The sequence below is a fragment of the Lontra canadensis genome, unplaced genomic scaffold, assembly GCF_010015895.1.
Source record: "Lontra canadensis isolate GAN:19392208 unplaced genomic scaffold, GSC_riverotter_1.0 scaffold52, whole genome shotgun sequence".
NCBI classification, from domain to species: Eukaryota; Metazoa; Chordata; class Mammalia; order Carnivora; family Mustelidae; genus Lontra; species Lontra canadensis.
In genome coordinates this window covers 621,639-636,711 of record NW_022631046.1, presented here as the reverse complement: position 1 = coordinate 636,711, position 15,073 = coordinate 621,639, and the positions used below count along the sequence as shown (strand labels likewise).

Sequence of the window (15,073 nt, the reverse complement as noted above, 5' to 3'; positions counted from 1 at the left end):
AGGCGCCCCTGTGGTCCTCTACTTTTAAGGGTGGATGTTACACAGCATGAAGCTAAAAAGGCTAAATCATGAATAACCATTTAGGGATATAAAAACCCTTCCTTAATTAAAGTATAAATATACCCATGACAATTTGCTAAAGCTTACATTTTCTTCAATGTCTTTTAAAAAATAGACTGGTAAACTGTGGGAAAAATACAATAAGAATGCAATGGGGTAAAAATTATTTATACCAATTAGAAAAACTAGGAAGTATAGATACACTAAAATTAGATACTCATAATTTATAGTCTCATAAACACTGCTATTAAATATAAAGTTTAGCTAATAAAAAGAGCATAAGAAAAATAATAGCAATAATCATAGTAAAAAAGGGTGAATTATATACACAAATACTAAAGGAATAAAAATACAAATATTTTGACATAATCTATAATGAATATGAAAAATTTAATTAAGTGGATATATTTTAAAAATAGTTAAAAGGAAGACACTAAATGTATACCAATAGTCTATAATTCTGTGGCTTACATGAAGTTTAACTCCATCCCCCCAACTACAACTGGACATTAACTGGAGCTGTCCTCCAGGTTTTCTGCCTACAATAACCTGAAAGAAATAGTGTTGGAGTAAGAGGAGGGTTTAAAGTGAACAAGCCCCAGTCTGTATTGAATGAAGGTATTCTGGAAGCTATATAGAGTGGAAAAGTGTTTTTAATTTATTTTTTTAAACAAATGATTTCTCTAATGTTGAAGAGACTATTAATACTTTCCAATCAGTAAAAAATTGTTCCATTTACCAACCCTGACATTTAAGTAACTCTTAGCAACAAAATATACAAATAAACAAATAACAGTAACAACACAAAAACAAACTTTCAATGTGTTCATAACAAAAGAACATGGTGCTGGGGGGAATGAGGAAGCAAACTGACAGAATAAGCTCTTATTGTAGACTATCTGGAAAATAAATAGCAAAAAGGAATCAGCTCTTTTTCTTTCACATGGGGGAACTCTCTCTTTAAGACTGTATCAACATGGAGGGGACTGGAAGAGATTATGCTGAGTGAAATAAGTCAAGTAGAGAGAGTCAATTACATGGTTTCACTTACTTGTAGAGAATAAGGAATAACACGGAGGACATTGGGAGATGGAGAGGAGGAGTGAGTTGGGGGAAATTGGAGGGAGAGACAAACCACGAGAGACTGTGGACTCTGAGAAACAAACTGAGGGTTTTGGAGGGGAGGGAGATGGGGAGTTGGGTGAGACTGGTGGTGGGTATTATGGAGGGCAGGTATTGCATGGAGCACTGGGGGTAGTGCATAAACAATAAATTTTGTAAAACCGGGGGGGGAAAAAGACTAATCTTTGGCAAAATCTCATCCAAAATGGCTTTTTATCCTTTAATCTACACAAAGGATCATTGTATGTTTCCATAGTCACTTTCTAAGATAGCAGTAATTATTGTTTGCAATAATCCCTTAATTCTCTCTCTCTCTTTTTTTTTAGTAGACTAAAAGAAACTTCAAGACAAAAAAAATGTGTCTTTTAATTTTTCTACAATGTATCTGTTGCAGTACTTTGACAGTAGATCATGGATAAACACTTGATGAACTTAGTGCATGAATCAGTGACCAGGATATAGAAAGCTCTCAAAATAATATGTTTTAAACTGAATTGACCACATCTATCCTACTGAAAATTAGAATGAACTCTTATTTCTCTTCACCTCTGTTAAACATGAGGTCCTATATTCTATTTCTCTTCTTGTTGGTATTTTCTCTTAGCATCAATATTTATTCCATTCCCATTTTATTACACTGCATGCCATGTCACTAATGACCATGGTTTTATTTATATTACTAAAAAGAAACATTGTTTTAAAATGTATAGGACATACTTTTTTAAACATTTATTTTTAATTTTTTGTAATTTTACTTTATTTTTTTCAATGTTCCAAGATTCATTGTTTATGCACCACACCCAGTACTTGATGCAATACATGCCCTCCATATTATGCACCACCAGGCTCACCCAAACCCCGCCCCAAATCCTCTGTTTCTTAGAGTCCACAGTCTCTCGTGGTTTGTCTCATTCTCTGATTTATCCATTCGTCTTTTGAAGGGCATCTTGGTTCTTTCCACAGTTTGGTGACTGTGGCCATTGCTGCTATGAACATTGGGGCACATATGACCCTTCTTTTCACTACATCTGTATCTTTGGGGTAAATACCCAGTAGTGCAATTGCAGGGTCATAGGGTAGCTCTATTTATAATTTCTTAAGGAATCTCCACACTGTTTTCCAAAGTGGCTGTACCAACTTGCATTCCCACCAACAATGTAAGAGGGTTCCCCTTTTTCCACATCTTCTCCAACACTTGTTGGGATAGTTGGGATAGTTGTTTACTATCTTGTTGATTTTGGCCATTCTAACTCATGTAAGGTGGTATCTCAATGTGGTTTTGATTTGAATCTCCCTGATGGCTAATGATGATGAATATTTTTTTCATGTGTCTGCTAGCCATTTGTATGTCTTCTTTGGAGAAGTGTCTGTTCATGTCTTCTGCCCATTTTTTGATATGATTATCTGTTTTGTGTGTGTTGAGTTTGAGAGTTCTTTATAGATCTTGGATATCAGCCCTTTGTCTGTAGTGTCATTTGCGAATATCTTCTCCCATTCCATGGGTTGACTCTGTTTTGTTGACTGTTTCTTTTGCTGTGAAGAAGATTTTACTATAGCACCAATAACCATAAGATACCTGGGAATGAACCTAACCAAAGAGGTAAAGGTTCTGTACTCAAGGAACTATAGAATACTCATGAAAGAAATTGAAGAAGACACAAAAAGATGGAAAAGCATTCCATGCTTATGGATCAGAGGAATAAACATTGTTAAAATGTCTATACTGCCTAGAGGAATATATACTTTCAATGACATCCTGATCAAAATTCTACTGGTATTTTTCAAAGTGCTGGAACAAGCAATCCTAAAATTTATATGGAACCAGAAAAGACCTCAAATTGCCAAGGAAATGTTGAAAAAGAAAAACAAAACTGGGGGCATCATGTTGCCTGATTTCAAGCTTTCCTAAAAAGCTGTGATCACCAAGACAGCATGTACTGACGCAAACACACACACACAGACCGGTGGAACAGAGTAGAGAGCTCAGATATGGACCCTCAACTCTATGGTTAAATAATCTTTGACAAAGCATGAAAAAGTATCCAGTGGAAAAAAGACAGTCTCCTCAATAAACGATGCTGGGAAAATTGGACAGCTCTGTATAGAAGAATGAAACTCAACCATTCTCTTACACCATAAACAAAGATAAACTCTAAATAGATAAAAGACCTCAATGTGAAGCAGGAATCTATCAAAATCCTAGAGGAGAACATAGGCAGTAATCTCTTCAACATCAGCCACAGCAACTTCTTTCAAGACATGGCTCCAAAGGCAAAGGAAACAAAAGCAAAAATGAACTTTGGGGACCTCGCCAAGATCAGGACATACTTTTAAAAAAAACCTCCTGCACAATGTTGTTAGTGTCATTCTCAATTGGTTTAAAACTTGGTCAGTGAAAAAAGGAGTGGACCCCTCGAAAGTGTCAATATTTTGGGGACTGAATCAAGACTTTGAAGGGGAGGTAGAGGGTAGAACTTGGGAAACAAAATACATGCCATAATTAATAATAACAATAATAATAATAAGGCTTAGTGTCCAAAACACAGGGCTTTAAATTTTGAAGACACTGTAATAAACATGGACTATGAAGTTTTGATGCTTTCAGTTGTGTGATAGGCTTTGAATGTCAAAGATTGAGAAATAGTGGAATGCCTGGGTGGCACAGTCAGTTAAGCATCAGAGTCCTGGACTCAGGCTGTGAGACTATTGGCGCCCAGCTCCATGCTCAAGACATGGCTCCAAAGGCAAAGGAAACAAAAGCAAAAATGTACTTTGGGGACCTCGCCAAGATCAGGACATACTTTTAAAAAAACCTCCTGTACACTGTTGTTAGTGTATAAATATATATATGTGTATATATATATATATGTATATACATGTATATACATATATATATACACATATATATATATTTATTTAAATATATATGTGTGTGTGTATATATATTTAATTGAGAAATAGAGAGCAGGTTTACATTTTATTTCAGATAGATATCTGGCCTTGGAATGCCTACTAGATCTTATAGGTTCTTACTCTACAGACCAGGGCAAACATACTAAGTCGGGGCTCCTGGGTGGCTCAGTGGGTTAAGCCTTTGCCTTTGGCTCAGGTCATGATCTCAGGGTCCTGGGATTGAGTCCCGCATCGGGCTCTCTGCTCAGCAGGGAGCCTGCTTCCTCCTCTCTCTCTCTGCCTGCCTCTCTGCCTACTTGTGATCTCTCTCTGTCAAATAAATAAATAAAATCTTAAAAAAATAATAATGACAAGTCAGAAGGGTTTCAGCATGACGAACCTAGCAATCAAAAGCCTTCCTACAGAAGATTTATCAAGAGGAAGGATGCTAGACATCAGCATTAAGGACTTGAGCTTAAGTAAAAACATCAAAAGAATTAAGAATAATAATTATGTGACACTATCATTATTGTCTATAATATTCTTCTATATAAACTTTTTTTTACTGTTTTTGAATAGAAAGGGTAACTCTAAAGCTAATGTCACTTCTATGACAAAGTTACACTTACATACAACTCTTTTTTGTGTTTGAAAGCATTGTTCAGTTTAAGATAGGATTCTCTTAACTATTTATGAGTCACAAATTTGTGATTTAAATCATGAATTTTAAACAATAATAAAATAAGTTAGCATCCAATGAGACATGTCCTGGTGATAGTGAGACATTAGAAGCAAGTTAGATAGCAAAGAAAAGTCACATTTTAACGTAAACTGTTTAGGAAAATCTGTATTCTAGATACTGTATTTTCTGGCAATCAAAGGATGACTATACTTGAAACAGCACTCAAAGAATGGTTTAAGTTTAGATGTGTTTATATTTGGTAATAAACAGAGATTCCTATAAACCTGACTTGATTAAATGGTTGTAAAAATAATTTCCTATTAAATCAGTCATTTCATTTTTAATCACTGTCTGTAAGCTCATTCTGGAGAAAATATTTGAATATCTATCATCATTTCTTAGTCATTACTTAGAAAATGAATGTAGCTCATGGATTTTAGTGCTTTCCAGAAAATGCAATTTTAAAGCACATGAAAAAGCTCATGGCTTTAAGAAAGAAAATGTTTTGCATGACTATTTACCAAAAAATACGAGCTATTACTTTGTAAAATCAAATGAATTCACATGTAAGATTTTGTATCCTTAATTCTGATTTTTTTAAAAAAATCTGTCTTTAAAATATTACAGTACATTTTGGCTGACGTAAAATTTCAAATCTCAAAGGTATACTTTTTTTCACATTACTTTTTTATTTATTCAATCACCATGACTACTCACATTCAACTGTTTGCACCTGCAGGTGAATCAAAGCCAAGTTCTAAGATGTTTTGGCATCTTACTTCTTCATAGGGGAAAAGAGAAAGTCAAACTCTGGTTTTTGCTGACCTTAAATTATAGTGTACATGAAAAGCAGCAGATACATATTATTTTTTTCCCTTGGTTTGTTTTAATCTCAGTGACTGTTGTCTTCATGAGAACCTACTTATAAGATGAGTTGGTATACAATAAAGGGAAGTAATTTTGCTGGTGCTTCAGGACCCATTGGCTGATCTAACTGTAATAAATTGTGATATATCTTTTATGATTACTTATAGTAGATGACTGAATAATGCCTTCATCATATATTCCTGAACTGTTTAAGTAATCATGTCTGCTATTGTAAGCTTTATCTGAGACTAATGGACTGCAATGTGAGTTATGAGTCCTCAACTGAAGCTCTTAGTATAATATGATACTTAACTTTCTTGCCACAAAGGTTACATGATATGTGAACATCATGAAAATATGTGTGCATGACCATATGACTATTGACTGATAATTTTTGCTTTTTTTTCTGCATAAGTAATGAAAAAGTACTTCATGTATTAACAACTAAGTTTATGTGTTACCCATCCACAAAAGAAAACATTTTTTTTAGAAAATATATGTAGTGTAATTGATGAGATGAGATTAGAAGCTTATAATTGTTGGTATAAATTTATAATTATATACATATTTATTTATCCAAGTCCTGAACTATTACTCATTCTTTTGCATCTTTTTTAGGTGCCTGAAAAATGGGATTTTTTGTTAAATTTCCTATACTATTTTGTTAAAAACAGATTTATTAGCAATAATAGCATTAAAATAGTATAAAACAGCATAAAAACAGTATAAAACAGTAACAGATTAATAACAATAAAACAGTATGATTTGAAGCTACAGTATCTTAGGGCACTTGATTTTTCTTTTTATCAACTGTTAAAGCAAGTTCATGTGTAAGGGAATTTGTTTCTAGTAACTATATAGCAAAATGAAGTTAAACAGATAATAAATTTCACTTTCATTAGATATAGTCACTCTGAGTGAAATTTATATTGTTTGATGTCTGGACACTTAGATGACCTTATAGAAAACCTTTGTAGACATTCTGTTGTAACTGACTGTAAAATTCAAAGACCATAGATAACAAATCACAGTGCCAGTGGAGGAAGATATGCTAATCGGAATAGTTGAATATATTATGTTATCCTAAAAACAGAAAAACAAAACAAAACAAAAAAACCTACATATTTCTTACATAAAGGGCTGCAGTTGAAGAGGGTATAGGGATAGTCTCCTAAAAAAAAAAAAAAAAAAGGAAAAATATAATAAGAGTAATCACTGGAAAAGCCAAGATGATGGCTTTTCTGAATTACGTATGTTTTAGGAGATGCAGTCAGGAAGATACTAATAGTGACATAATAAATTGTTTTTGAGAGTGGCTTCCTATATAAAATTGATCATCATAAGGAAATACCACTTCTGGGGGTGTGTGGATGCTCGTTAAGCATCTGCCTTCGGCTAGGTCATGATCTTGGAGTTCTGGGATCAAGCCCGGCATCGGGCTCCCTGCTTGAGGGGAAGCCTGCTTCTCCATCTCCCATTCCCTCTGCTTGTGTTCTCTCTCTCACTTTGTCCCTCTCTGTCAAATAAATAAAATCTTAAAAAAATATATCACTTCTGAACAAAAACCAGATGAATAAATGTGTTAGGCAGATGTTGAAGATAAATTTATCTTAATCTAAAAAAAGATGTTTAATTTGCATATTTTATATATTTAATATATTATTCTTTCAATTAGTTTTAACATAAAAATAGTGCCTAAAATATCTTGCAGAGGAAAGCTACTTATGTATTTTCTTCTTGTGAGGCAGGTTGAGGTCTTTTACGTGTATTAATCATAGCATGAACACATCATTTTTCACCATTCTAGGGAGACTATAAAGCATTCTCGTATCATTGAAATTGAAAAAGAGATTCCTATGCCAATTAGCTGATTTGTCTTTCATTTAACTTCTCTGATGTTCAAAACTATGGATTCCACTGAGGACTATAAATAATAAGGAAACTGAAAATACTCATCTACTTTTAAACTTTGAGATTGAACCCATGACAACTGCATAAAATAATTATAAATTTAATGTTTGATTTAGCAATAAAACTAAAAAACATTTGTCTTGGAAGACTGTATCATCATTCTTAGGGGAAACTGTTGGGGATCTGTAATGTTAATAATTAGACCTATATTCTAACCCTATTTTTATACCATACTACGTGCTGTACTATTCATATTAATTAAATGTCTATATTTGGATGAAACCTTTAAAACTTCACTCAATTCTATTAGAACCAAGAGTTTTTATTAAACACATTAAACAATGAACAGAGATGCTGTCATGTTTTGTTTTTCTTTCTAAATCTCAGATTATTTTCATATGGGTAATGCTACCTTATTTAAAAATTAGTCATGATTCTTTTGCCTTTATAATAAATTTATTTTATTTTACCTTGAGGTAATTCTATCTTCTTTAAGTCTCCTGTAATTTCTGCCTTTTATTAGTATTGCCACTCTGAAGTTTTATGTATTTTTTTATTTACTTGACTGTTAATGACACATATTTGAATTTGAGTTTTAATGTAATCCCCAAATCTTTGTTTTAGTGTGTTGGTTTAACTCATTGATATTAATTTTGATAAATTATAGGTTGGACCTTATTTCTCTCACCCTTTGGGTTTTTTTCATGTTTTCATGCCAAATTTGTTTTATCTTTTTTTCCCCTGTTGGCTTTTTCTATATTTCAAAATTTGCACTTTTTTCTGAATGTATTTAACATACATATACTATTTTCACTTAAACACAGGCACATATACATATGTGTAAACTTTTCATGCTAATAATATCAAAGCAATAAGATGATGCATTTCATTCCTTTTTCTACCCCATCATTCATTCAATAGTTGTGACTATAATATATAATTAAGATACATGTCATTACTAATTGCAGCTTATTTTCATTTCCTTTTTATGACTGATGATTCTTACATGTGCTTTCATTATCATGATGGTAGTAACGATTACTTATCATTAATATAAGTTTTCATAGCTTTATTGATATGTTCTTTCTCTTGCTTTTTTTTTTTTCATTTTTCAATGGGTTTAGAAAAATTCTGGGTAGATCAAATTTTGAATAATTTTCCAGGAGATTTTATGGGTGTCTTATTTCCTCCATCTTTATTTATCTGATATTTTATTGTTTTTGATTTTACAGAGGGATAATAGTATATTTGGTTAAAATACTCAAAGTATTTATTCCTTTAAATTCTATTTACTCAATAATACTTTTTATTGCTTGGAACTAATGTTAAGCTCCCACCCTACTCCACTATGAAAACCTTTTTTTTTCTTCTTATATGCTTTAGTCACATTACTTTTTCTTCAAAGTACACTTAAAATATCAGGATATATCTTGAAAGAGGTCAAATTTTGTACACTTGTTATTTAGACAATGAGATATTAAGGAGAATTTTCTTCTCACTCTGGTTTCTTCTTTTGTTACTGTGTATCCCATCATACCCTGTTCTCTAATTCTAGAATATTTATCCGTATAAAGCATTCCTTCTTTATTCTGTTTTCCATTATTTATATTTTTTGTAATTGGATCATTATTACCCTTGTCTAAAGGACAGTGATATTCTGATATTATATTGAAGTATTTGGATGTTATCAAAAAAATACATGCATACATGTTTGAAAAAAATTGTCTATAAGCTCTTTCCTTTCTCTCTCCTGTCCATTTTGGCGGCTGCTCTTGGTTGGGGCTGTCCCGTACCTAAGGCAGGAAGATGGTGGCCGCAAAGAAGATGAAAAACTCACTGGAGTCGATCAACTCTAGGCTCGAGCTCGCTATGAAAAGTGTAAAGTGTGTGCTGGGGTACAAGCAGACTCTGAAAATGATCAGACATGGCAAAGCGAAGCTGGTCATCCTCTCCAACAACTGCTCGGCCTTGAGGAAATCTGAAATAGAATACTACACTATGTTGGCCAAAACTGGTGTCCATCACTACAGTGGCAATAATATTGAATTGGGTACAGCCTGTGGGAAATACTACAGAGTGTGCACACTGGCTATCATTGATCCAGGTGATTCTGATATCAGAAGATGCATGCCAGAACAGACTGGTGAAAAGTAAATCACGTAGAATTTTTCTTTAATAAAACTGGTCACAGCTTGTTTTAAACACACACACACACACACACACACACACACACAATTTGTCTATATGATCACTCTTGACAGAAAGCTTTGAACAACTCTTCAGAGTTGATAAAATGCTTGGATCTGGCAACTATACAAAGAAGCAACACAGATGCAGTGGATGAAAGCATTGTCACCAGAGTCATGCAGCCTAGGAGACTGTGCCATTCTTTACCAGATACGTGACCTCAGACAAGTAACTTAAATTTTTTTGTTTAATCTCTATTTATTTATCTATAAATGGAGATAATAGACCTGCCTACCAAGTGAATAAAAATAGCTCAGGGTAATTTTTTTAGAGACCCTCTAATGAAGAGTATTACATATCAGAAAATACTACTTGCTAGATTTATTTTTCTCTGAATTTTTAAATTAGTTTTCTCTGAAGGACTTTTCTCCTGTCTAAAAGTGCTACCACTAAAAGAAAAAAAGGTTGGGGGGGGCACCCTCCTTATTTAATCCAATACAAAATCTGCATTAAATTTCTTTATAATTACATTTATTTCAACTTTTTAAAATCATATAAGCACAAAGAAATGATTAATAAAAATAGACAGTGTGACTCAAATATGTATGAGATAAGATAAATAAAATATTGGCAAAAATTAGTGAGCTTTCCTTCCTAAAATTATTTTCTAATGCTGTATTTTTTTCCTATTATTATGATAAACATACTAGGAAAAGTCAGTCTTGCTAACCATGGGCATAATGCAAATCAGACCTTGCAAATATTTTTGTTTTCCTTCTTTCATCTTAGGAAATAATTTCCCAGAATTTTTTTCATAGAGAAGTTCAAGCAGGATTCCTCATCCTAATTTGATGATGATTATCAATCTAAAAAATGCATCAATAAAAAGGCAATATATAATAGTTATAACTATCTAAACTTTGGGTTTTTCCAAGAGCAAAACTCATCACTAAACAGCAGTAGAGACTTGGGTTTTTGTTCTTGTAGTAGAGAATTGATCTAAACTCCACATCCTTCACTGGATTCGTTCAGTATTTTCTTTGGCACTTATGTTTTGAAATGTGGCAGAGTAGTTTTAAAATCGGTATCTGATGGAAACTGTTGAGTGCCAAAGGACCCACAATTTGAACTGACAGTGCTCCCATTAAGGAGGTCAAGAGTTAAAATTTCATGATGTTTTTTAAAATAAGAGAGATTGACAGAGTACTGACCCATACAATTAGAAATTTGGCATAGAAAAAAGTGAGGCAGACAAGCTGGAAAAGAACCTAAAATACTGATCCTAAAGAAGAGAAAGAAAGGTAGATTACTTTCCAGAAAGCAAAGACTTTAAATTTATTGAGACAATGTTTCCTCCTAATATCCCTTTTTATTTTTAAATGCTATACTGTTACTGTTATTCTGTCAAATATATTAGAAAAGTCATTGCTGCCATTCTGCAAATATTTTTGCTTTCCCATCATCATCTTAGGAAATTACTGTTTGGAATTTTCTTCATAGAGAAGTTTAAACAGGGTTCCTCATCTCAAGTTGATGATTACAATTACTCAAAAACAAAACAAAACAAAACAAAAACAAACCCACAAAAAACCTTTTGCATCAAGAGAAACAATACACAATAGCGATATTGTTATAATATGCTAGTTGTACATTGTTGTCATTACTGTTCTAAATACTGCTGTATGACTGTGATAATAAATAGTGAAATCTAGATTTTCCAAGTTAAAAACTTCTAAGGAAAAGAGAATGGTGAACATAATGGAGATGAAGTTTACAAGTGATTAGTGTGCAAAGGATGTTCTTTGATAGTTTTGTATTTCGTAACTTTAATCTTCAGCAGAAAAATTGGGGCAGTTGTTAACCTAGTATAAGGCAAATTTTACAATTATTTTTCATGTTTTACCTTTCTCTTTTTTCTCCTTCAAAATTGTTTCCCTTTTCCTCATATTTTCTTCAATGATCTATTATTTATAAGAGTCCAAGTAATCAATTTAGAATGTTTCTAGATTAAGTTAAAAATTTATTTTAGGAATATGGTATAGAGGATTTGATCAAGGTTATAAAACTGAGTTTAAAATATTAAATAAACTTGCATAAAACTCCAATTATATAATTTACTAGGAAGTAACATAATATAAAAAGGGATAATGTTTTACAATACAAAATAATGATTTTATTGCACTGTGATTTTTTTATATTTCCCAATGAGTTTATGTATACTTTTAGGTTAGATAACATATGATACACATATAATAGGTTCTCTAATAGTTAATGATGTTTTCCTTTCTCTATAATTTGGCAATCCAACCCAACTAGCTGCTATTTACATGGCTCCTGTGGATAAATTATTTTATTATAAAAGCATTAAAATAAATCATACTTTGATATAGAAAAAATTGCTAATGCAATTAATAATTGAAAGTAAAATGAAATGACATGTATGGAGAGAGGATGATGATGTATTTGGTATGCCGTATTTTCTTAACATGCTGTTTCCATCCTAGTTTTTATATTGCTTTCCTGAATAATCCAAGGTCTCAACATTCTAAAATTACCAAAAATAAGTTATTTCATAAATTAGATGCCTAAAAAATTTTTTTTCAGATTTTCATCTTTAAGGTATCTATTTTTCTTTAACAATTATAAATAATTCTATTTTTAAATTCTGATTTACAACTATTTTAATTCCATTGTTGAAGATGCACTGTCATAAAAACAGCCCATGTGGGAATGTTTCTAAACCCTGGAAAGATTATGTTCTGAACATAAATTAGTGTGTAATTGAGGTTAAGATTAAACTGCTTCTCCGCAAACCTTGTCTCTCAAGGTGTCATGTTATCTTTCAGTTTTGCTTCTTAAAAATAGAGCCCTTAATTTCTCTATTGCCATATTTCACTTACTGTTACGTGGTAATGAACTGAAACTAAAATATAAATGGAATAAAACCTCATATTCTTCTTGTTCATTAACAATCCTCTAATATATGTTTTATTCAAATTATTCCAAGCTGATCAACACCATCATTATATAGAATTTGATCTGGCAGTTCAAAAGATACTATAGTCACTTCTCTTTAGCTATTTTTTCACATGATAATATGCTAATGGTAAATTTCAGTAGGAAAACCAGTTTTTACACACAGCAGGAAAAATCACAGAATCCTCCCAATTGTAACAGCTTGAAAGTTAAAGATGAAATTTTTAATGGTTTTGTTGTTGCACAAAGAAAAGGAACAAAATAATCTATTCAGTTATTAAAGTTACTCCTTAAAGCTTGACAAAGGGTTTCCCACCTATATTTTGTGTGTACCTGCTCTAAGCATAGAAGTAATAATCCTTTCATAATATTATTTTATTTTATTCATTTAAATAGAAGATTGATATGGAGTAATCATTAAATATTTTCCCCATCAGTTTCCTTATCTGTAAAAGCTCATACAGATGTTGTTTATTATCTAATGAAAATGTTAAAGTTGTACATTGTAACTGATGAAACTTTGGAAAATACAAAAAGCAAAATCAAATGATGATGAGGATGACGATGATTCCACAACACAGGGAAAATACACTTTTATACACTTTGCAAATTTTTGAATATAATTGATTATACTGCATGTGTTATTTTCATTCTGTTCTTGTTCATTGAATCCTTCCTATCCATTTCATGTTTTCTCTCATTCTAGATCAGAGGAGAATTACTGTGTTACATCTAATACATTTTTTAATTATAATATTATGAATCATAATAAGTTATCAGTCAGGTGGTAACAGGGATTGTGAAATTAGATTCTTGCAATTAGAATCTGAACTATATAATTTATTAGTGTGTTACCTGGACAACTAATCTAACTCTGTTTAAGGTTTCTCACCTATTAAAATGTGAAAAGTAGCACGTCCACTGCATGTTGGTGTTCTGAGGATTAAAGTAAGTAATCCAGTCAAAGTCCTTAGCATATAGCAAATACTTAAGAGTTCTAGCTCTTTTTCTCTCTCTCCTTTGTCAGTTACTACTATTGCTGCGACTACAGCTATTCTCAGGTGAACTGCTATTACAAGTACCAATACCAATGACATCTTTTAACACTTAATTTAATACTATATTTTAATGAGCAGAAAGTCAGATTTTTCTCAGTATATACCAAATTTTCTTTATCCATTTATCCATTGATGGACATTTATGAGGCTTCTGTGTCTTGGCTGTTGTGAATATTGTTGCAATGAACATGGGGGTACAGATATCTCTGATATCCTGATTTCATTCCTTTGGGTATGTACCCAGAGATGGGATTGCTGAATCATATAGTAGTTTTATTTTTTTATTTCCTAAGGAATCTACATACTGTTTTCCGTACTGGCCATGAATATACATTCCAGCCAACAGCGTACAAAGCTCCCTTTTCTCCACATCCTCATCAACAATTGTTTTCTTTTTTTAATTTAAAAAAAGTACTTGAGGACAACTAACCTATTTGGTGTAAAGTGATAGGTTATTACGGGATTTGTATTTCCCTGATGATTAGTGATGTTGAGTGAGTCCTTTCCATTTACCTATGGCATTTGTATGTCTTTATAGAAATGTCTATTCAAGTATTTTGCCTTTTAAAAATCACATTACTTGGGGGACTTGCTATTGAGTTCCCTACACATTTTGGACTACATGATACCACTTATATAAGAAATATGAAATAGTCAACTTATAGAAATAGGAGAATGGCAGTTGCCAGAACCTAGGGGTAGAGAGAAATGTATTATTAGTCAAAGGGCACAAAATTTTAGTTATGCAAGATGAATAAGTTCTTTTTTTTTTTTTAAAGATTTAAAAAATTTATTTATTTGACAGAGATCACAGAGAGAGAGGAGGAAGCAGGCTCCCTGATGAGCAGGGAGCCCGATGCGGGGCTCAATCCCACGACCCTGGGATCATGACCTGAGCCGAAGGCAGAGGCTTAACCCACTGAGCCACCCAGATGGCCCAAAATGAATAAGTTCTAAAGAGCTGCTATAGCACAGTGCCTAGTTACAATAATGTACTGTATACGTACAAGATGGTTAAGAGGACAGATATTATGTTGTGTTCTTATCATAAATTAATAGTGATAATAATGATAAAAATAATAATGATAAAGAGGACAGGAAAAAAACTTTTGGAAGTAATGGATAGGTTTATGGCACTGATTATGGTGATGATATTTCACAGATGTATACTTATCTCCAAACTCATCAAGTTGTACACATTAAGAATATACAACTTTTTCCATGTCACTATTAAGCAACTCTTTTTTTTAAAACCTTTTATTTTTAAAAATATTTTATTTATTTGACAGTGAGATCACAAGTAGGCAGAGAGGCAGGC

At 32.4% G+C, this 15,073-nt stretch overlaps 1 protein-coding gene across 1 annotated transcript; it reads left to right on the top strand.

Moving 5' to 3' along the window:
* The first annotated feature begins 9,271 nt into the window (after positions 1–9,271).
* On the top strand, positions 9,272–9,742 carry LOC116877424 (60S ribosomal protein L30-like). Its single transcript, XM_032874140.1, has one exon. The coding sequence runs from the start codon at positions 9,341–9,343 to the stop codon at positions 9,686–9,688; it is 348 nt and encodes a 115-aa protein (XP_032730031.1). The 5' UTR covers positions 9,272–9,340; the 3' UTR covers positions 9,689–9,742.
* The last annotated feature ends 5,331 nt before the right edge of the window (positions 9,743–15,073 follow it).